The sequence below is a fragment of the Diadema antillarum genome, unplaced genomic scaffold (assembly GCF_040938485.1).
Source record: "Diadema antillarum isolate AM-2024a unplaced genomic scaffold, OU_Dant_1.0 seq00001002_RagTag, whole genome shotgun sequence".
NCBI lineage: Eukaryota > Metazoa > Echinodermata > Echinoidea > Diadematoida > Diadematidae > Diadema > Diadema antillarum.
The window spans coordinates 588,643-611,858 of record NW_027271840.1 but is presented as its reverse complement, the minus strand read 5'-3'; the positions used below and the strand labels follow the sequence as shown (position 1 = coordinate 611,858).

Below are 23,216 nucleotides of genomic sequence, written 5' to 3'. Positions count from 1 at the left end.
TTTTTTTTTTTTTTTTGGTCTAATTTACAAATCAACTCATAGATTGTAAAGTTAAGAGTTCTCTGACAGTACCTGAACATTTCGGAAAGTGTTATTCTTCGAAAACAGTTGATGGCACATTAACTTTTTTATGTTTCTTACTGTGACTGATTTACATTAAAGGTCCAGTTTACCTTTGGGAGCAGTGATTTGAAATATGTTCAAGATATCACATTTGATGCATATGTGTCGGTCTGTTGTATCACAATATCCTACCATTTAAAATGTTTGCAATAAAGCCGAAAGTATAAGGAGATATCAGTATTATTCTTGATAAACCATATGTTTCTTTATGGCTGATGGACATTAAGGCGATAGAAGAGTGAACAATGCAAGTTTAATTCTTGTTTATGGAGCCTGTATGAGCCTAGATACACCATACTGCATTGAATTGGCAGGCAAAGAAAAGGGCGCTTTCAAATTCATGGAATTTTTCTGTCAAGATGTTTTCATTGCTGTCAGGCAGAAGCTCGGTGGTCTAGTGGAGATGACGCCTGTCCGGAGATCAGGGGGTCGTAGGTTCAAATCCTGCTCGAGTATGTACGTCCATGATTTATTGATTTTTTTTCTGCTGTCAGGCAGAAGCTCGATGGTCTAGTGGAGATGACGCCTGTCCAGAGATCAGGGGGTCGTAGGTTCAAATCCTGCTCGAGTATGTACGCCCATGATTTTTTATATCATGGCTACTATAGAAACACTGAACAATTCAGAAAGTGTCATTCTTTGTGTATTGATTTCCTATTAGGATTATTTCCTTTAATAATGAATGTTACAACTATTCATTTTCAAATGAATGTAAATTGAAATGAACAGATTTAACTGTTGCACTATCAAATGACAGTTTCTTTTCACATTGAAATCAGCTATTGGTACATTAACTGCTTTATGTTTCTGACTGTGGCTGATGGACATTAAATGCAATAGAAAAAATGAACAATGCAAGTTTTAATTCTTGTTTCCAGAGCCTGTGTGTTGATTGAGTTTGGGATGTGATGACTGAAATTCTAGTTAATTCCTTATAAACTGTATCTTAACATTTGTATGTAACTTTGTATCAGTAAAAAAACAAATCACTTTAGTTTTAAATTTGGACAGGCAAATACAATCCACTTGATTTACATGTATGTGTATGTAGGAATATCAATTCAAGGTGTAATGGACACGAAATGGTAACTGCTGACCCAATGACAACAGCAAAATGCTCCTTTGCATACAATATTTCGATATTTCAGCCTTTGTATATACTGCACATTGCGGTTTAAAATGAATTACACAATATACTGGAGAATGGGAGTGTATTGTATACCTTGGAAATTAAAAAACTCTGTAGAGTTCAAGTTTCTGTCCTACTCTTGTGTTACATACGTTCACCACTAATGCAGTGATACATGTCATATCATGTACTTTGGAATTTCAAGAAACTCCATGCCAATGAAGCTTTGGCTTTTCCTCACACACACATGCACCCATACAGATATTGAATATGACAACAGTTTGCCCGATTATGGAGGAACTTGGTACAAACATGATCTCACCTTTCGGATATGATGCACACATTTTCTGGCATTAATCATGAATGCACACTTCAAAATGACACAAATAATGAATGTTTTCACAAATATGGACACCCTAAATTGTTCTTATCACAATGTATCAGCACAATGAATAGTGTCAGATGATTTCAAATCAATATTTGTATTCTTTGTATGAGGAATCCATCATTCCAATATTTCTGTCCTACTCTATGTGTTACACGCGTTCGCCCCCATAGCTATTACACATGTCTTACTTACATACCCACTCAAGCTCTATTTGAATACGAAGTTATCTTTTCCTACTTAAAAATATTTAATATAGGTATTAGGCAACCAAACTCTGAAATATGGATACTCTGAAGACAATTTTAATTTTTCATGTTTTTCCAACCTAAAACTACCCATTTACTGTGGAAATGCCCATATAGATTGTGGACTGGCATCATTCCATTTTGATTTAGAACCCATATTTTCAGGAAAAAAAGCATGTTTTTTAAATTTTTGGTCTGTAAGTGTGAAAATAATACTGTCATCGTTATTATTTACAGTATGATTATTGTCATGGTTTTAATTCATGTACATTTGTATAATGATCATTCTCATTATCATGAATATTGTTTGATTTAAGAAAAATGAAATTGTGAAGGCAAAGAGAGAGCTAATGGGATTTTATTTTCAATGGTTAAAATCACATTCTGAGATTTTAGTAATCACACTTTATAATCTGGTAAGTTTTAAAGTTTGTGTGTTCCTTTGGCAACCATGGAAATTGAATTCCTTTCACAAGCTGATTTACAAAGGAAGGTGATTCAGACCTATCCTCATAATAATAGAACAGGAAACTTCTTTACTTGTACAGTGTATGATATCTAGGAGGAAGCAGTACTATAGATTTCCAGTGAATTTATTTGGACCCCGAAGAATTTGGACTCGAAAAATTCCGACCGTTATTCTTGGTATTAATTGCGAGCATGCTGTCACGTAACATGGGGTTATTTCTATATTTCTTTTATAAAAAAAAACAAACAAACTCTGAAGTGTATTATTGTATAGATTTCATACATGATGTTGGGAGACATTATTCTTCAACCATGCAAAATTTTGTGATGTTTGCAAAAGGGGATAGGACCTTTTAAATGTGAGCCACTTATATAAACTCCAAACTAACCAGTTGGAATATAGCACACCACCCACTCATTTATAGAGACAGAGCTTCCCCTGGGGGTGAGACTGTTTGATCAGACCATGCGGCATGAAAAACAAAACATTCCTCATCTGTCAATTGCCATGTTAGTGTGGAAGCTTGTCGCATTGATGAATGTGGTTTTCATGCATCCTAAATAATGACTTTTGACTTTTGATATACATGTATGTGCGACGCGTTTGTTTGGCTTTTCTGTTGTTGTTGTAGTTGTAAGGAAAATGTGTGGTTTACCCTTGGAGCTTTACTTTCGTAGGGTAGGCATTCTTTTGGGCAGCTCATGCGTGGTGGGATGTAGTGTTAATCCATTCTTACGTAGGAGGCTATTAGATGGGTAGCTTAATGTGCACAGATAACCAACGCAGCTCAATACAGTAGGTCTCTGCTTTCTGTGGAATCAAAGCACTGGCTTTCGTTTGGATCCCCTTTGTTATTGAAGACTGACAGCCCACAAGTTCTGAAGTGGGATTTTGTGCTGTATGTACAGTACACCTTGGCTATTTTCTGTTGTCGTTGGTAGCTTTGTGTTGTGTCCAGCTGATTTCGCATTGAGCCCTTTAATACCGGGCAGCATTTGGATGACCACCGGCTATTGTTCACGTGTGTGTTAATGACCGTCGGGTATTTCCTGGAGTGTTTCTAAATAGCGCCTGTGAAATCATACCCATAAACCCTCTCTGTGTGATAATCGTGGTCAGTTTCCTGTGTTTATCAGTGTGTGAAATCCTGAAACTCTCAGCCCTTCCACTCTTCAGTGGCGCATCGGTATTAACACGGCTGCGTGGTTGTGTTGGCTGGATGTACAATTATCTGAATAGCGCAGATTGTCTCAAGGTAGTTTTATAGTCATGCATTGCACAATTGTGATAGTGCACTTCTCGTTTGGAATGCCCCTGTAGTCCATTATAAAGAGGAAGGAAGTATTTTCACAGTTCAGGAATTGAGATCGCTGTCTACAGCATTAACGTATGACACAGAGTTCTTACACACCGTCAAAGGTAACTGCATGGATGTTGTATAGTATCAGGCAGGAAATTGCTCAGTTTACAAGGAAACCTGACATTGATCACTGGTCGTTTGCAGAATTTGGCTGGAATATCATAGACATTTTTTGTGCGGAAATCAAGGTACAGTATACATGATATGCACTAGCACATACTTGTAGGTACATTCGTACATTGTGTATCTTTTGTTCGGTCAGAGTCATCTTGTAGTATTGACATTTGTGTAACTTAACATTGGTGCCAGATTGTCTTAAAAAAAAGATGTCAATGTGTGCAAAATTTTTTTGTGGAAGTTCAGGTGTTTAGGTGAAACAAGGTGCCTTTGTGTGATTACAGTATTTTAAACAAAAGATATACAGTTGTATGTACCAACTTGTATATATATTTTTTTTTGTATGTATGTGTGTTCGAGCCAAATTTAGTTAAAGAAGAAAAAAAAAAATCAATTTCTTTTTTAATCGCGATAATTTCAATGCCGAGTGTGTGCTGTCTTCCCTTTCTGTGGTACAAGTTTAATGATGTTCGATTCTAGAATGCCCTACACATTGTACTTTTTGCCAACAAAAGTTCTCTATTATGCAAAATTGAGTGCCTAGGGGTACTACATTGTACTTGTACAGGCAGCTGGGATCTTTCTTTGCCCCCGTGCCACCGCTGACATGATCTTTCTGTGCCAACTTTGCTCTGTCACCTCTCTCTGTGCATGTAGGAACTCGCCTACAATCGATGGACTACGAGAACGACGTCGTCGTCAACGAGAACCGGGTGAACATCACGCACCCGGTGGAGAATGGCTCCCACGCCGACGTGCCGCGCCTGGTGGACGAGCTGCGCTTCGCCGCCGAGCGAGCCATCGAGAACGGGGAGGAGAACCTCCTGAGGGATCGCATCGAGGACTCCACCAAACAGTACATCGTCCGGTTGCTAGGCGACCAGAGGGTGAGTGGATGACCATTGTCTCACTGTATTTAACTTCTTGCTTCTGAGATTATGATGTTTCCCCATAGAGTTGGCACATAACATAGATGATTCTTGGCATACAGAATGATCCATCCTAAAGGTTCGGATTGCTCTTGAGAGAGCTAAACGCCTCGAGATGAAATCCAGAGGCTTATTACCTCCCTTTAAGCGTAGCCTGTCAAGTTGTGACATATTAACATTTTCTATGTTCTGGATCACAAAATCATCATCGTGTTATTATCATACAACACCTAAAAAGAATGTACATTGTACAAATAGCTATCTGCTTGGTCAATTGCCCATCACGTGACATTTAGATAAAAGTTCCATCGCACGCTGTGGCTGTCAGCGGTGCAATTTTGTTTGAGCAAAAATGGATAGTGCATGGCTGACGTCACCCATTTCCATTGACTTCAGTGTTAAACTCACGATTGGCTCGAAGGTTTTGTTCCATTGTGGGTCTCTGATGTCATAATAAACAATCCTTTGTCGCGCGCATTCAACGATTACAAGCCCACTTACTGTACAAGCGTGTACTTTTGTCACTCATTTTTGTAAAAAACTTCAAGTGATCGGTTTCGCGTACATATATACACACAGCGACTGTTACTGTGCAGCTACTCATTCATCTTTCCCAGAAAATGGTTGCCATTTCTGTGCTAACTTCAAGAATCTGTGTGGACCACATCTGTTGACGTTCGAGGTGTTGTATAAAACAAATAGTGTACAGTCTTTATGGTCTTAATAACAATACTCGTACAGTAGAACAAGATTTTGCACTCGGTGAAAGATGAGGCGCACTATTCAACTCGGCTTTGTCTCGTTGAATAGAGCACCTCTATCTTTCACCTCGTGTGAAATCTTGTACTATCGCACTCACGACCATTCACTATTTGTATACCAGAGATTAAGACTAGCAATTTACATGTATATTGCTTCTCCACTAAAAGTGATGTTTCATGTGGTACAAACATGCAGAAGTCTTGACGGAATGATTGATCTTCGTTGTGGTAATGCATCACTTGACTGATTCTGCAGTTTTGTGCAGAAACCTCACAGACACCACCATTACACCAACACTAATAATTTACAGACATACAAACTGTAGACCAGGAAGAGTGGTCCGTGTATTAAACTAGACCTGAAGTACAAACCTCTTATAAGTGTGCGAACCACTTTTCATTGAGGTTTGATACTTGTGTATTATAAACAATACTACTAAAGATATTCATTGAAAGATGGTTGTTTGAAAAACAAAACTGAACAAAGCAACAGAAAGTACTCAAATATTGAACATCTGCAAACCAGAAGTGGTCACAAACATGCATGGGATGACTTTAGTAGATACAAAAATATGAGGATAGTTTGATAAAGTTATCAGCAAAGCAGAACTTGGTGCTGTGGAAAAAGTGCAAGCCATGAGCGAATGTACAATTCTGTGCATGCAGCTCATCTAACAGACTTTGCCCCTGTTTGCTTGTCTTTGACACACTACATTGTAAATGTATCCAGGCAGGACCACAAAGCAAACACAACTGAACAAGAAATGCATATTTGATGTTCAACCATGACTGTGACCTTGCTGCAGCATGCATTTAAAGCACTGGTTTAATAGAAATGTCCCTAATCGGTTTCCAATGTCTCTAGTCTAGCTTAGCTTAGAAGTTGAAAGCTGCTAAGAAATGTTGGAAACTGATGCTCAAATTAAATACAGACTCAAAGCTGGTAATATTTGATAGATCTCTTCTTTTGGAAGAATGTATTCCCTTGCAAATGAGTATTTACTGAGGATGTACAATGTTTGATTAAAAGGGTGTTGCATTAAAGCCAGAACTGAAGCAGATTATAGGTTTCAACACCAAACTTGAACCACAGGCACATTTTGCAGAGAAAGTAGAAAACAACAACAAACAAAAATGATAATGTCACCTTGGAACAAAGAAGACTTGCAGGTGTAGTTGCCATAGCAACATCTAACATGCTCACAGCTGTTTGGTATTAATACCTCTGAGTCCTTTCTGTGCCAGGAACATTAGAGAACATGTTCAACACTATCTAGGGTTTTCTTTACCAAGTGACACTTTTTAAAGCATGTCATTGTACCTGTACAAAGGGTCCAAAACAATGTCATCGTACCTGTGACTTAAACATCGTAAAAAAACATCAGTACGCATTTAACACTCCACTCCTCACTGCTTCTATTCTTCAGGTGTTTGCTGTATTTGCTTAAGGTAATGTTTGCACTCGTAAAGGTACCCCGTAAGATAAATATTGACTTGTGGTGATTATGACCGTATCTCTCCCTCATATCAGCAATTGTCACGTTTCTTGTCGTGATGATGTAGTATCATCTTAACAACAATTAACTGTTTGCTTTGCAATGTAGACTATGCAATTGTGAGTGGAGTATGGACAAACTCTTTTGATTGCGCAAGGTATTTATGATATATTAAATGCAGGAATAGTACTTTGAGTTCAACAACTTTTGAAAGAGTTTCTATACATGTATGTGATTCTGAATTATTCTGTGAAGTTTGTTGAATCTTGTGTTTCAGATGCTATATTGTAAATGTTTTATAATGATAGAGTAGAAGAAAACACTCTCGATTGATTTCCTTGGTTTGAGTAACCCAAGAAGAAGGACTGTGCCATTATCTGGTAGTAAACTGTGTCAAAAAGTATTTTCTTGAACCCAAAGCCAATATTATATGATATATATTTATAGTATTTTGTTAAAAATTATTTATCGCACATTCTTTCACTAATCACAAGTACAAGGAAAGATGAACATTTGAGAGGACAACTTACAAAGGTAGTTTTCCTACCAGTAAGCATTTGTGTGACCAAGCCATCCCATGTGTTTTGAATGTTTTAATTTTCCAACAAACGGATCAGTTTTCCAAACTCATAGAAGGGTTTGAACGTTTGATATTATAAAGAATGGAATATTTTTTGAGAGAAACTGTCCAAAGTTTGCTTAAAAAAGAAAAGGAGCAACATACAAAACAGAAAGTTCCTGATGCCTTTTGCATCGAAGAGAAGAGTGCACAGTTGCAAAATACTATCTTCTTGATGTAATAGTAAATTTATTCATTTTCAGTACATTGTCATGGAAACAGTAAAGAAGCTGTAATATTTTGCGTCATAAATTCTTCACAAGATTGAAAGATACAAACAAACAAAAACTATTCAAATATTTTGGAGGAGCAAAACCTTGTATTTGTTGAACTTCCAATTATAGTCAGGTGTTTTCCTAATATTTCGCCTTTTGGCGGCAAAGTGTAATACATGTCATCTCTTCGTGTGCTCAAGCATGAACCAGAGTCGGCTTCCCTTCATCGGCCAATCAGAACGGAGTGGCACCAAGATGATATTGGATAGGGCATATTTTTAAAGAGACATGAAGAGTAGAAGAGTTGCCTGTTGATCTTGTGAAGTAAAGAGACAGAAAATTACACTCATTATATGTACAATGCATTACATGCAAATATTTCAAAGGCTCTTAAACACCAAATTTCACCAGAGAGAGAGAAAAAAAAAACACTAGATACAATGTATGTTACTTTAGATACTCGGTAATTTTGGAATATCCTATTCCAGTATATTTTCCGCTTGGCACTGAATGACTGTGCTTTAAACTCTCAAGATCATCTTGAGAATTACAATTATTGCAAGTTGCTGAGTTTTCAGCTCTGGAAAACAAGATTATAAATGGCCATACATGTACCTCTCACACGGTATAAAGGATTGGATAGTTCTCAGGTGGAGTGGAGATGCGCTATAAATGTCAGCCCTGTATTTATAATGTGTAAGAAGTTAAACATGTTACAGTCAAGTCTCTAACGTGAATGAGATGTGGGTCCATGAAAGCATGGTATATCGCACATGCCTCGTGTTGTCAATATGCTTCACATGCTGTGTAAACATTGCAAAACAGGTGTACTGTATATAGTGTACATGTATGTACTACCTTTGTGAGTGAATTTGGGGTAGTATATCACACAAAATTTGTTTTGATGCTTTGCTGGCCATGCAACCATGTAGCAAGACAGATTTCATACATTGTACTGTACCAGAATAGTCTTTACTGTAACTCACAGGCTGTACTTTCACACACGAGGACATTTATTAAACTTTCAAAATACGCACTGTAATTCTTCAAGCTTCCGTTATCGAGATTAGAGTTTGATTAATCTAGCTGGGCAGATGACCAGACCCCCGATTGGCCTGTGTTCCATATCTCCGGGAGCAAATTGGGCCAGAATAATTTGATTAAGTCTGTCCAGAACACAGTGAAACATTCATTACGATTCCTGCAGACGATTGTGATGGTGTAGTGGGTACAGCGAGGGAAAGTGCATGAAGGGGTTTACATTGTGATAGGAGATGGCTTTTAGAATGAACTTTGGAACAGGGGGGCATCAGATGCCGTCAAAAACTTCCTTCCCATTCAAATTCGGGCAAGTCCAAGATAACGCGCACGTTACGTATGGGACATTCAGAGACTTTATTGACTTGAAAAATAGTGTTAATGGCCTTTGATCATATTGAACTTCATCATGGTGATTGATATCTAGAAGAAGTATAATCATGTAAAAAATTGAGAAAAATGACCTTGAAAATTATATTCTAGAAGAGAAAATATGTGCCGTTACGTATGGGACCAGAAAAATTTTGTTTTTTTGAACATTTTTTTCAACCTCAAAACTCTCTAAAAGTATATCATTCTACAACTTGTAACTCACTGTGATGGAAGTCACAACACTCAAGATTATCACAGGTAAGTTTCATGTCATTAGGCAAAAAGCTCTAATTACAGGTTCTAATTAAAGACAGACATGACGTGTTACGTATGGGACAGTTACGTATGGGACAGTTTGTCCCCCATTCATTTAGTGTGTGAAGAACCATGTTTATGGGTATTTTGCATAATTATTGAAGTAAAATCAGTTGAAACTACTCAAATACTGATCCAGATTGTCAAGGAAACAATATTCCCCAAATATTCACCATCATAATCATATTCAATCATATTTTTATATTTTTATGACCAACCTGGGTATGCATGCCCTTTGTCCCCCATTCGTTTAGTGTGTGGAGAACCATGTTTATGGGTATTTTGCAAAATAATTTTGCAAAATACCCATAAATAAATTTTTGCATAATTATTGAGGTGGAATCAGTTGAAATTACTCAAATACTGATCCAGAATGACAAGGGAACAATATTCCCCAGATATTTACCATCATAATCACATTCAATCATATTCTATATTTTTTTTTATGACCAACCTGAGTATGTATGCCCTATTTTTATCAGGATAGTTACTACTGAAAAATTGAATAGTTTAAAGTGTTTACTACCATTGATGAAGGGCAGTTTGCCATTTAGTTTCAATAAAAAACAACTTGACTCAAGAAATATTAAGTTTAATAAATAAACAATACCTGCTGCGTGGAACCCCAGTGATCGAGTAGAGATTATGTCTGTCTAGCAGTCAGGTCATTGATTCGAGTCACACCTCAGTATGTATACCCATGAATTTTGTTGTGGCTACTACTGAAAACTGAATAAGGAAAATTTGTGTATCACTTGCAATTAAAAAAAAAGTCATTTTACTTTTAAAAAAAAAAATATATCACAACCATTTCAAATTGGATCTCCATCACATAAACTTTGAATTCCTCTAGTCTTAGGATTTTATGCTCTTAAGTAATTCATATGATTGGTGTCCAATCATCTCTTTAAATGTTGAATACTGAATCCCCATTTCTACAAAAAACTATACCATCCCTTTAATGCTGATTTTTCATTGTGTATTTTGCCATTTTCCCCTCCCCCTTTCTGAAAATTGTTCAGTCAAGTTCATGTATTGTTTCAAGTGTCTATAACTCAAAAAGTAGCTACAATGTTGGGATACTTTCTTCAGTATGATTGACCATTTGTGTACTGAGAGACCTTCCCAGCTAGCTACATGCATTCACATGCAATATGTATGAGGATGTCCCATACGTAACACATTTTTCCCATACGTAACATTATTTCAATGCCTAATAAAGAATATTTCTTTTACTTTTTTTTTCTTTTTTCTCTGGTATTTAATTTCTCTAAACAATAAATCAGAACTTTCCAAAGGGGCATTAAAACAACCTTAGCAATTTCAGAAAAAAACTAAAAAAATGACCTCATTTTGTTACGTATGGGACATCTCATGATAGGACACGAGCTAATTTGCATAATCATTTGCATAATCCCTAAATTTTCATACCAAGTTAAACTATGTGATGAACTTCTTATGTCCACATATTAATCAAATATTATTTGATTTCCTTTGAATTGATATGAATTTTTATAAATGTCCCATACGTAACGCTGTGTTTCACATTTATGCAAATGAAGCCCTTGAAATTTGCATAAATTTACATAATATCATTTTTTCCTCCACGGAAATCAAAACTTCAACTCATAAGCTTCAAAATGATACCAAACATGTCAATATTGAGCAAAGATGAAATTTTGCCTTCTGAGGGGACCTTACATGTATCTTGGACTTGCCCGTTCATCAAAACATTCATGGCTCATTTCATCAGAAAACGAACTGCCCAGAAATCAGCATGCACATTTTGAAATTCATTGTTTAAAGCAGAATTCTGTAAAAGCATCCTTCCTTGCAATGCCATTCATTACAAGTTAATACACCTTGAATATTTCTTTTTCAAAAGTAATAGGTCTACAAATGTATCTTTGGTTTCCTATAGATTTGTTTCAAACAGAAATTATGTAACTACCCAGCTCATTTTGACATTGACACAGTGTGACAAGATGCATTGTGCACACCTTTTGTTACATCACACTTCATACCCTTTATACACACAAAAAGATCTAAATTATCCAATAATGAAAGTTTGCATTGTTTCTGCCCAAAAGATGGGGCTGTAGGCAAAGCAATCAACAACAACAAAAATGATATTCCACTTTAATTTGCCAACCCCTAATAGGTCTCGGTGTCTGCTAAAAGTCAAGTCACTCCGTCTGAAGGCAAATGTCATCAACTGATTGGATTAGATGGAAATGGGAATGTTTAGTCATAAAGAGCTATTATCGTCAAGGCAATTATCTGCATTTCTACATTACAAGCACAAATTGCAAACTCCAAGTTTAACGCAGGAGATTAACATTGAGTGGGCTTCATTTGCCGGAGGACAAGAATTTGGGAAATTCACGTCATATTCAGCAGAATTCTGCCACCTGACATTTTGACACCACAGTGTGTTTAACTGTTTATTCCCTTGTCTGTTTTCCTTCCTTCCATCTTGTGAGTTTTGAAATCATTTTTATGATCCATCGACTGTCTGCTGTTTCTTCTCCATATCTTTGTACTGTCTGTGGTGTGGTTGTAGTGTACAATTACATTAAACTTCAGTTGTCTTAGCAGGATACAGTTGTATACTGTGTTTGTACATTATTAATTTCATGCAGTAGAGAATATGCAATTACATTGTAAAGTCTAGACACAACTTTTGACTGATGGACGGACAACCCCAAAACAATGCCTCCGGCAACACTTTGTGGCAGAGGCATAAAAACCCTGGCTGCAAACTTGCATTTACAATGTACAAGTGTACTGCATTTTCATAAAACTTTCCATGTGAGTACAAAGAATACTCTGGCAGGTTTCAAGACAAACTTACAAATTTTGAATTCGGGGCACTACAGATGTATGTCATCATATCAAAGATCCGTAATACCTGCACCAGTGAACGCTCGCCGAAATCGCCTGGATCTGACTGTTTGTTTTGCGTCCTGCAGTCGCCAGGATGAATAAAATGAGTGATGGGATGTGGACTGCTGTCCACTTCGTCTCCGTGCCCTTTCACTATTTTCTGCGCGACCTTTCAAAGAAGATATCGCTCATCACAGCACGGAGAGGCAGCTTTTCGTTGCTCTACTCTTGCTGAAAAGCCGACGAATATCAAGTTTCACAATCAGTATTGACCAATGAAGAGGAATCCAAATCTTATCTGAGTATGGTATGTGTGTGTACATCTGATTTTTGTGTTTCACAAGCATGCATGACATGGGAAGTTTCGCAGGACTCTGTGCATATCCCAGGCTTTGTGTTTACCACAAATAATAATCCTCTTGACATGTATGAATTCAATTCCTTCATCTCTGCAAGAAAGAAAGAAAAAAAACCCCAGTCAATTATCAGTTCTGCAAATAGACCTGCGGTACAAACTACTGTAAAAGTGGAAATTTTCGCGGTGTTGAAATTTTTGTACATTTCGCGCAACCAGAAAATAGCGCGAAAATTAAAGCCCATGAATATTTTTGCTTGCCATATGTTCCTGTGCGTGATGTCTTGATTCCGTGGAATTATAAACATGCGAAACTATTCTGACCCAGCCAAGCGCGAAAAATTAGTCGCGCGAAAATATCCACTTTTACAGTATTTTTTTTGGTGAAGTATAATTAGATCATCATTTTGCAGAGATTTTTAGTTGTTCATGTACTGATCCGTTTTCTTCATGTTTCAAAGTGTAAACTCATCAGCTGTTACTGTACATGTGTACACATTGTAAGTTTTCTGAGCACTACAATCTGCAATATCCTGAGCATTTGACCTTGAGTATGAGGCAAGTGTTGATAGGGGGATTCCCCCCAGACTTTCGAAAACTCCATCACCACCACCGTGCCTTCAGTTGAGATGAATGAATTGCATCTTTTCGTTTAGATTGTCATCATGTTTCAATGAATGCTTTTTAAGTGTCATCTACCGAGAATCGTGAAGAAACACAACAAAGGAAAGGAAGTGAAGAGGAGTGCAAGGACCATTGTCATCGTATTACGAAAGTGAAAGTTGTGGTGATGTAAAAATTTGATACGGATAAAACTTTGTGTTTCGATGTCAAGCTGTTGGCTGCAATGAGGATGGCTTGGTTTGACACTTGATTAGTTAGGTTCAGACGACAGGCCCTAACCTCGAGGTTAAGCTCTTGCCCCCCTTACTTCGATGTTAAACTCCTGCCCCTTTGAATGCTTTGATTTTTGTGTCCACACGGTGCTTAACCATGAGTGGGGACCCCCCCCGTGGTTAGAGCGCTAACCCTGAGATATCTCGTGGCTCTTAACATCGAGCTAACCTCGAGGTTTGCTAACTACGAGTGCGTCTACACGGTCCCTAACTACAAGCTTAACCTTGAGGTTTCCTAACGTCGAGGTTAAGGCTTGTCGTCTGAACGTAACTACTGTCATTACAATTGTACTGTAGGTGCCAAGTATCCCTTATTCTGCGGGAGAATTCCCCGAAATGTATGCATACTGTATCTCCTCCACACTTCCCTGTGCATTCGTTAATGAGCCAAAATGGTCACTTGGTCTATAAGATGCAACCTGTTCATTCTTTGTTTGAACAAGACTTCCATGAATTGGTATGTAGCTGTACACTGTACATCAGGCAAGCTTGTATGCATTTGGAATTTTGTTTTGAAAATGAATGAAATGCCTGGTCAACTGAAGAAAAAAAAGCTTCCGTTTTAATAGAAATGTGCACATGAGCTAATTACAAACCGGCTTTGCGCAACACATTAATGAGAGTCTCTAATTTGGGAATTACTTTTTCTTTTTCATCATTAAAGATGCATGTAGAGTATACGCAAGATTATCTCACCAAATTTCCTTTGGTGTCTTCTCTTGCTGTACTGTGGGACTCATGCTAAATAATAGTCACCCGGGCAATTGTACCACAAAGTTATTGCCTTTTTGCTCTCATCACCTTATGAGCATAAATAGTACAATGTAGGTGAGCAAGAAAATTATGCCTTTAATGCTTCCAACTGGATCTCCATTTTGCTGTTGTTTTATGCTTTTGCCAAGTTTATATTTGGCAACCTCAGCTGCTAGTCCATGTTTTTGTATGCCTGGCATCGAAATGCGAGTGTTTTCTGGTGTGTAGACCGCCTTCTTTACGTCAGAGATCTTGCTGTCAGAGATCTTGCGTCAGAGTAATATTCGGCAGTGTCAGGGGTATCTGTCAGATAAACCAGGTGAAGTGCATTCCCCAACTTCCCACTTCACCCCTCTGAGGGTAGGACAGCTCATGTGGAGGGAAATAGGCCAGCTGTGGCTTTAAAGGGAAACATCACGCCACATTCAATTTGATTTTTTTTTCGTAGAGTTTGTAGTAAAGTCAAACAAATAAATCGGACTGAAAGTTTCAAATATCATATGAAGAAAGTTGGAATATTGAAGTTTCATAGCATTGCCACACATTTTCTCTCAAACTGGATTATCTTTATTACAAGCACATACAAGTGCAATGTACATGAATTATATACATTTTGAAACAAATTGAAATAGGAATATTATCACTTTATAACAAATTTCTGTTCTTGGTACAATGTATGTAAATGCACAAGACTGAAATACCAATTGTATTTCTGTCTACAATATGGCAACATATAAAATGCTTTGGTTTAAAAGGTATAATTATTAAAGTATACTAGCCATAGAATGATTTTAAAAATGTCTCAAAATATGAGTGAAATGATTTATCGAGTAAAAACAAACAAACATAGGAATGCTGTATGAAAGGCCAGTAATGGATTTGAAGATGTACAGAGTTCTGTAATACCCTTGAGTGGCAAAGAAAAATTATATTTTGTAAAACAAAGATTACATCTGTATATTACTACAAAAAGACTTCATTTCAGGTTTACGATTTCATTTTAAGTAGTTAACTTTTCAATGAATCTTAGAAAAAAGCAGTTGTAGTGGTAGACATTTCTTTTTCAAGATTATCGAGAAATGAAGGTGAAATTTGTGACAAATTGCCAAGCTCTTGATCTAAAATCGAAATGTGACGTGGGGGCCAGTTGGCATATATATCCTCACATAGGACTTTTTTTTGTTGTTGGAGTAGGCTTTTTATGGTTTTAACAGCAAAATTGATGATTACCAGTGCTTCCTTTACAGGTTATACAGTCAGTGAATTGCTTCTGTATCACTTCCAAATTTCACAATTATTTATCAGAAGCTAGGTATTACTTCACCAGCATTGGACCGCGCTGTACTCTCATTGATACTCAGCTAGACAAAGCTTAAACTTGATTAACATGTACCTTGTACCTACTCTTAAGATAGAGTTGTGTAGCTGTTGGTGCCAAAAAAAAAAAAAGATTTGAGTTCATCAACATCATTTCAGACTCACAGAAGTTTGAATGGTTTTGAAATGTTTCAGAAGTACTGTAAAGCACAGTACTTTTGTGGCATAAAATTTCCGCGAATTGGAGCCGATGGCCTTTTTCACAGCATGAAATTTTCGAGATTTGCCTCTAACATTCAATGCATTTAGTGTAGACAAGAACTTTCACGTGCATTTTAATTTCGCGTATCTTGGCTCTCGCAAAATTTGCAAAATTAAAATGCACACAAACATTCCTCGTTTTACAATTACAGCACAATTGTCAAAACTTTTGTGTGGTGGAGGTTTTTTTTTTAGCGTCAATATACAGCTCAAGTTCATCAATTTCTGATGAAAAAAGTGAGCCATTTCCATTTTAAATGGCATTTTCAAGCAATTGTTTAAAAGTACATTGTATGTAAAGTTAGTATGATTTTCAAGGAAATTATGGGTATGATGCAAGTGAATTCAGGTCACATGACTGAGGCAAATTCTGCGTAAGTGCTGATGGAGAGAGAGAGAGTAATCACTTGTCAGGTGATTACAACTTCCTTGTTGTTTATCCGGTTTGCCTCAAAATATTGCCAATGTGTTGCTTTCGTTCTGTAATGCTCATGGGATATAAAATTTCCTCAGTGAGGTTCATTCCCTTTGTGTGAAAATAAGTACTCATGACTTCCCTGCATGTTGGAGTTGGCATGACTGGCTGTGCAACAATTTCAACCCACGCGTTGTGTGAGGTGCATCTGATCGCCGTGACGACAACACCGAAATAGTTCATCTCATCATCTCACAACATGTGATGTGCCAGTGATGATCAGACAGTAGAGAATGGTGTGAGATCATATTCCTTTAACACCGCCAAATGGGGGGAGGGAAGGGGGCATTTTGCTGCTGAAGTTATTATCTGAAGTACTTTCATTAGATTGGTAACTCTGAACTTTACTGCATATCCTGCTTTGCAGAGAGATGAAATGAAACATGGTTGAATGCATTACACTTTGAAAAATTCAGAGAAACATAGCTACAGAAATTTGCCAATTTGCGACAGAAACATTTTCATTTGTATGTTAATCCAAATGTGTTGTCAATTTAAGGATCGATACTAATTCATTGATTAAAATTATAGATGCTTTTTATAATTCTGTAATAAGAAGAGAAAAACAAACACTGCCGTATAGGGCCTTAACAAAGAATTAGTTTTTGTGATTTATGTATGTTGTAATTTTGTAAAATACCTGAATAGAATAGAAAGAAAAAATATTGTACTGAATCACAGAAATTTGATTGGGTATTCAACTGTATCAGAAATTACCAAAGGGGTAGGCCTATATTAAATGTTCCTGAGAGCCAGTTAAAGAGGAGCGAAAAAGAGGGCATGTTTATAGCGAAACTTTCAAGGTGGGTTGTCAGAAGCAATGATTTCCCTGTGTGGATGAGACTTGACAACTTTGTCTAGGAGGATGACCCAGAGAGGAAGAGGAGAGGCTGAGGGGGATTAGGAGGGTGGGGGAGTTTTGAAGATGGAATAGAGGTTGTGAACTAGTCTTAGGTAAAGCCAGTGACTCTTTTATCAGTGCAGCAATTACTTATTTCATGTGTACTTTTATAGAGCTCTGTTTATCTCATTGATTTGTTAGAAGTCATGCACACATGCAGAAAGTAAGTTGGAGTGTTTGCTACTGTAGGTGAAGTATTGATGGAAATGACATTACAAAGTTTTTATTGATATTTTCATAAATTTTTCTGTTGATGATAGCAGTTATTGATAAAGCGGTTCAGTCATTTGGCAAGTTAACAAATTGAACTCGAAACACAAAATATTTAGTCAATTCTGTGTTTGAGATTTAATAATCATTCATCGATATACTCCGTATTCTGTTGTCAATTCAGTTTTAATCCATGTGGTTGAAAAAAAAAAACAACAGCTTTATTGTTTCTGCTGAGTTCTATTAAAGCCTGATCTTGCTTGCTAAAATCTTACAAACTGTCCGTGTATTTAGATGTTTACAATAACAAAAACCACTTTAAGCTTGTTTTTCTGTTTTGCATTCCGCCAGATTGCTCTGTACGCAACAGTGTGTATAAAAGAGCCTTGTTACAATGATTTTGTTTCCTTTTTGATAATCTCATTTCTTTTCTTTATTTACCTAGTACAGTATTTCAAATATTTATTTGGGTGTGTATCAATGTATTAAATTTCATATCCAATATTCATCATTTTGTTTCCATTTTTTTTTTTGGTATAATTAGTGTACAATTGTATCTATTTTATGAATTCTTGAATGAGTTTTTTTTTTTTTTTGTGACAAATGACCCAAAATTGCCTTGTATACCTTCTGCAGAATATGAGCATTATGATATTACAAGACAGCTAACAAAAGGTGATTGAATACAACATGTAGTTACCTACAATGTGTGTAGTACATATAATTCTCTGGAGACTACAGTAGCATCATAAGGAAGGTCTTTGAAATATTTTATGGTGGGTCTTATTTGCTGAGTCTGGTGAAGAATTCTAGGTGTAAGCAGTATCACGTCAGTGATTTGAAGCGCTTGACAGGGTAGGTAATAGACCATGAGCCAATAATAGGATCACTGGCTGTACCAGGTGGCTAGTCTTTGATGATAGACCTCTGTTTCAAGTGTTCAGTCCGATGCTGACAGAATAAAGCAGGCATATACAGTAGGCCTATTAACATAGTACATCATACGAATGCTGGATTTGCTGTACAGTATTAAAGTATGATAATGCTGTGGTTATTGAGGGGGGCTGTATTCAAATCTAATTCAAGGATTATTCTCTATACATTAGCACCTGTTAAACCCAATATAACATCAATATACAACGCATTGTGGGCTAAAAAACAGTACACGTGTACTAGTAAACTACTGTGGAGCAAGAATTTTTGCAAATTGGCCGGTGCCGACGGCCTTTTTCGCGGATTGAAATTTTTGTGAATTACCACTAGCATTCAATGCATTTACATATTGTAATGTAAACAAGAACTTTTGCATGCATTGTGATAAGTTTGCAAATCTTGGCTCTCGCAAAATTCATGAAATTAAAATGCACAGATAAGAGACTGCTTGTTTGAAAGACTTTTTGAAATGGTTCGAAGAGGCTGCAAATTTTGGCCGTTGTATAAATTGGGGTATTTGTAAACCTTCCATATTAAAATGTGGCATAATCATTCAATGTAGGCCTACATTGTATGCAATGCCCTCCATTCTTTAAATCTATTGAGGACGAACTGATTTTGCTTCAACATGCATTTCCCATAGACACCTGCCTGAGTATACTAAAGACTCGTCCACAACGGGTTAAGTTGCTCTCATGCTATGATTCCTGTGCACACATCATTGCAATCGTTAGGCCTATATTCTTTCTTTAGAGAGCAGTCTTTCAGGGACCCTATGCAATTTAGGAACAGAGAAACCTTTTAAAGTCTGTTTCCGTGAGACTAGCCTCAAGTATACCCTCAGATTATACACTGTCTGGGCCTGGTGAATTACTGTAAGCCTTTCCACTTGACATTGGATGCTAGCTGAACTGAAAGTACCGGGAGCGTCACTTGGAGAATACTTCTGCCACTGGGGCAGAGTTTTTCGGTGTCATGGTCCGTCAGCAATGTCCTCTTGAATAACTGTGACAACTTCCAGATAGATCTGTTGTGTTGCAGGCAAAACAGATGTAAACAAAACTCGGAGATCGTAAAAATACCACATGACTCAGATGGGGAAGTATGCCACCGAAAGTTGAACTTTCGGCCCCCACGAAAACGACCAACTTTTGAAATCTTATCTCCGTCAGGGCTTTCGTTTTAAAGTGGTGCTCCATGATCGGATTGATGCGTCTCCAAAAAGTTTTAGGCTGGTGAACTGGAGACTTGGGCCCCGTTGCTAGAAACTTTGCGTTTAAACGCAACTTGCAACTGATTGTCACTGGCCAATCAAAATCATTGTTGCATGCATGTCTTTTTAATAGGGCAAACCCTGAGCCAATCAGAATGGTTGTTTCAAAATTAGCAATTATTTGCAATTGATTGCAACTTTCTTGCAACGGGGCCCTGGCCAGATACGTACGATAGGTTCGTTCACAAGCACATCTGAAAACGGCAGTTTTCAAAACCCAATTTTCGGGATGGGATGTGAAAACTGATAAATCTTGTCTGTGGACCCCCCCCCCCCCCCCCCCCAAAAAAAAAAAACAAAACAACAACAACAACAAAAAACAACAAAAAACAAAAACAAAAAACAAAACAACAACACACACACAAACAGACAAACTATACAATTTTACAGTGTAATTGTTCTCAAATGCATCTTTATTTATCCATTTATCCATAAAAATTTATCCATTTTTATCTTAACCCTCACAATGCATTAACTTGCCACATAGGGCCTACAGTATATTACACTGAGGGGTGGGGGGGGGGGAATTGGTGCTTACCACCAAGTCTCTACTTTGGGGTTACTTTGTCAGATACAATGATATTAAAGAGGTTGCTAGTTTAAAGTAGTTTCTCTGCTGTTTTTCCCCATAGTTGAACTTTGATGCATGGATGGTTGTGATGAGGGAATTTTCTGTCCAGACAATAAAACTTGTTTCGAAGTGCATTTGGTAAAATTGCCTTCAATATTCTTCATTAATTTCAGTTGTGGTTCCATCTCGGATGCATGGCAGCTCACATTCCTCTTATCGAGAATGGTAATGGAGATTGACTCTGTCATGGGTTGCATGGGATCAGCATATTTTTATACCAGTTATTACACTAGGGAAAAAGATATATATAAAAAGGGTTGAAGACTTGAATCAAAAGGGCAATACCATTAGTACCGAAAACCATGGAATTTGAAAGGACTGTCAGTGTGGAAATTGCTCTGTTTTGGGCTTTCTCCATGCCGCGATTCTACCGTGTTGTGTCATGATTTTTGTGAATCAAAACATTCCTATGTCAAGGAAACAAGGAGATGGATCTTGAGCCTTTCATACTTCGCTTGGAGTTTGGTTGAGAAGCTCAGGGAATGATTGGGACCAATCTAAGAAATGAATGAACATCTCTGGTTCAGTTTTTGGTCAGTGGTGGTGGCACACTCGTGCATACTGTGACAGTGCCTTGTACGAAACTCTGTGAGTATGAATTGCCTTTGGGCGACCAGTGCAACAATCATTCGTGGGTTGATCTGCACAGTTGTCTGGTCGATGGAAATTGTCGTGAGGAGGAAGCTTGTTATTTTAATTAGACTCTGGGTCGGTATGTGATTACATCAAGGCTATTCAGACATTGATGCATGGCTCCATGCCCTGTATTCTCGACGCTAGTCTAGCCGTGCCAGTCCCCATGCTTTGCGGGACGACGCTGCGCAGATTGACTTCGGTTGCCTAGTCTCGGCTTTTGTGGTTACACAGCCAAAATCTGCACAGCAAAGAAGACCCCAGTGCGTCAGTCTATCAGTACGTGTCCAGATGACTGGTGAACACCACCTGTATGGAGGGCGAAAACCAAGAGGGATTTGAACCTGGGATCTTGGAGAATCTCGGTGGATTTGTGACTTTCTGTTTTCTCTACCAGCAGGCTGTCTGGCAGTAATCTCCTTTACCCCTTGTTATCGCAGAGATCCGCAGCATCACGCCGTCGCCTCAAGAGCCTCCGAGCTACTGTACCTGTAATTGATGTCAATGAATATAGATTGATCGGTCGATGTGTTTCAGCGTCACTGTTGTCATATATAAATGCCATCGATGTATGATGATCGTAGACTCACACAAGGTTGGCACCGTGTGCTCATAGCACTTGATATTGCTACAGCAAAGAACTAACCCTATGCCTCTACAGTAGTCGATGCATCTCTGACTTTTAGAACTCGGAAGCTCACAATTCGTCACCAGGTTGTACCCGTTCTACATGGGCGATCCCCCGATCGTTTTGGTCCAATTCATTCATATCTGTGTCTGTCTGTCATCCAGCTCTGATACAGCGACTTGGTCCACTGCTTACAATCGTAGGTACAGCACTACGCAGCATTGATTGACAATTACCGCTCTACCATTCCACCGTGTGCAACTCTGTGAACAACTTCCCCCGGAGCCAGCCGTATGCATGCAGGGCCTGGATGACGTCCACTGTACCTCTGCACTGAAATTGGCACCGCATCACTGGTGGTACCCAGTTCCGTTTCAGTGAGCCCCAGTTCATTCATCCAATCTCACTCATTTTAAAGCGTCATCTTCTCTGTTTAAAAAGCGACACCTGGGCATTGTACATCAAGACACTGTTTGAGCAGGTGTGCACGATGTAGGCCCACTTGCACGCAGATATTAATAGTTGATTGATCTTGAATTGTTTGCCATTACTACCCAGGGTGGTTAGAATTGTACACCTTGCAAAGAGCCCTCACACTCTTCTAGGGTGAGGAAAGGAGAAGAGTATCTTGCCAATATTGGTGTAGCTACCGGTATCAATACCTGGAATACATTCAAACGCAACCAACAGAGAGCTCAATCTTGTCAGCATGGCTAGAAAATGTCACCAAATGGAGTGGATTTTATACCGCACAAACCAAGTAAGTTTTAAGTCTTTCCTTGATTAAGTCTACATGTATTTCCATCTTAGTCTTTACATTTTAATATGTAGAAAAAGAAACAAGACAATTTATTGCTGTGGAAATGCAATCAGATTGTCCATGTGTATTCCCTTGACTGGGCAGTATTTGGGGTTTTAATGTTATGATATTTAACGCGTTGAGGAAAAATATATACTGTCTCCTGTGACCGTTATTAAAGGAGTTGCATAGTTTTGGTTGAGATGGGGGATTCAGATTTTAACTTTTTGAGAGATAATAAGAAACCCACTTATGAAATATTAAAGAGCATGTAAGAGGAATTCAAAGTTTATTTGATGAAAATTGTTTGTGAAATGGCTGAGATAACCAGAAACAAAGTAAAACACAGAACATTGTCCTAATAAAAGGTGGGTCCCACCTTTTATTAGGAACCTTTTTTATATATATATCTCAGCCACTTTATTACCAAATTTCATCAAGTAAAGCTTTGAATTCCTCGTAAATAGAATTGTATGATCTTTCATATTTATTAATAAAAGGTTAAAGAGGTTTCTCATTATCTCACAAGAAAAGATGGAAACTTGAAAGCACATCTCAACCAAAACTACAATGTATACCATCCCTATCACGCATTTTTAGCAGGGATTAATCTATCCTGATTCTTATCTCAAATATCCAAAGATGCCAAGTTCAAAAAACTTTTATAAGTGAGATTTTTATGACTCAGC

The 23,216-nt window shown here is 37.7% G+C and overlaps 1 protein-coding gene and 1 non-coding gene across 2 annotated transcripts in view; both read left to right on the top strand.

Annotated features, from left to right (window-relative positions):
• LOC139742472 (liprin-beta-1-like) overlaps nucleotides 1–23,216 on the top strand; it is a 106,155-nt gene that overhangs the window by 7,642 nt on the left and 75,297 nt on the right. Inside the window, exon 2 of the mRNA XM_071653010.1 lies at nucleotides 4,489–4,718. Within this exon, the coding sequence (XP_071509111.1) occupies nucleotides 4,489–4,718 (230 nt within the window). The remainder of the gene's footprint in view (nucleotides 1–4,488; nucleotides 4,719–23,216) is intronic.
• Nucleotides 623–695, top strand: Trnas-aga (transfer RNA serine (anticodon AGA)). The gene has a single exon. It is a non-coding gene; the product is annotated as a tRNA-Ser (tRNA).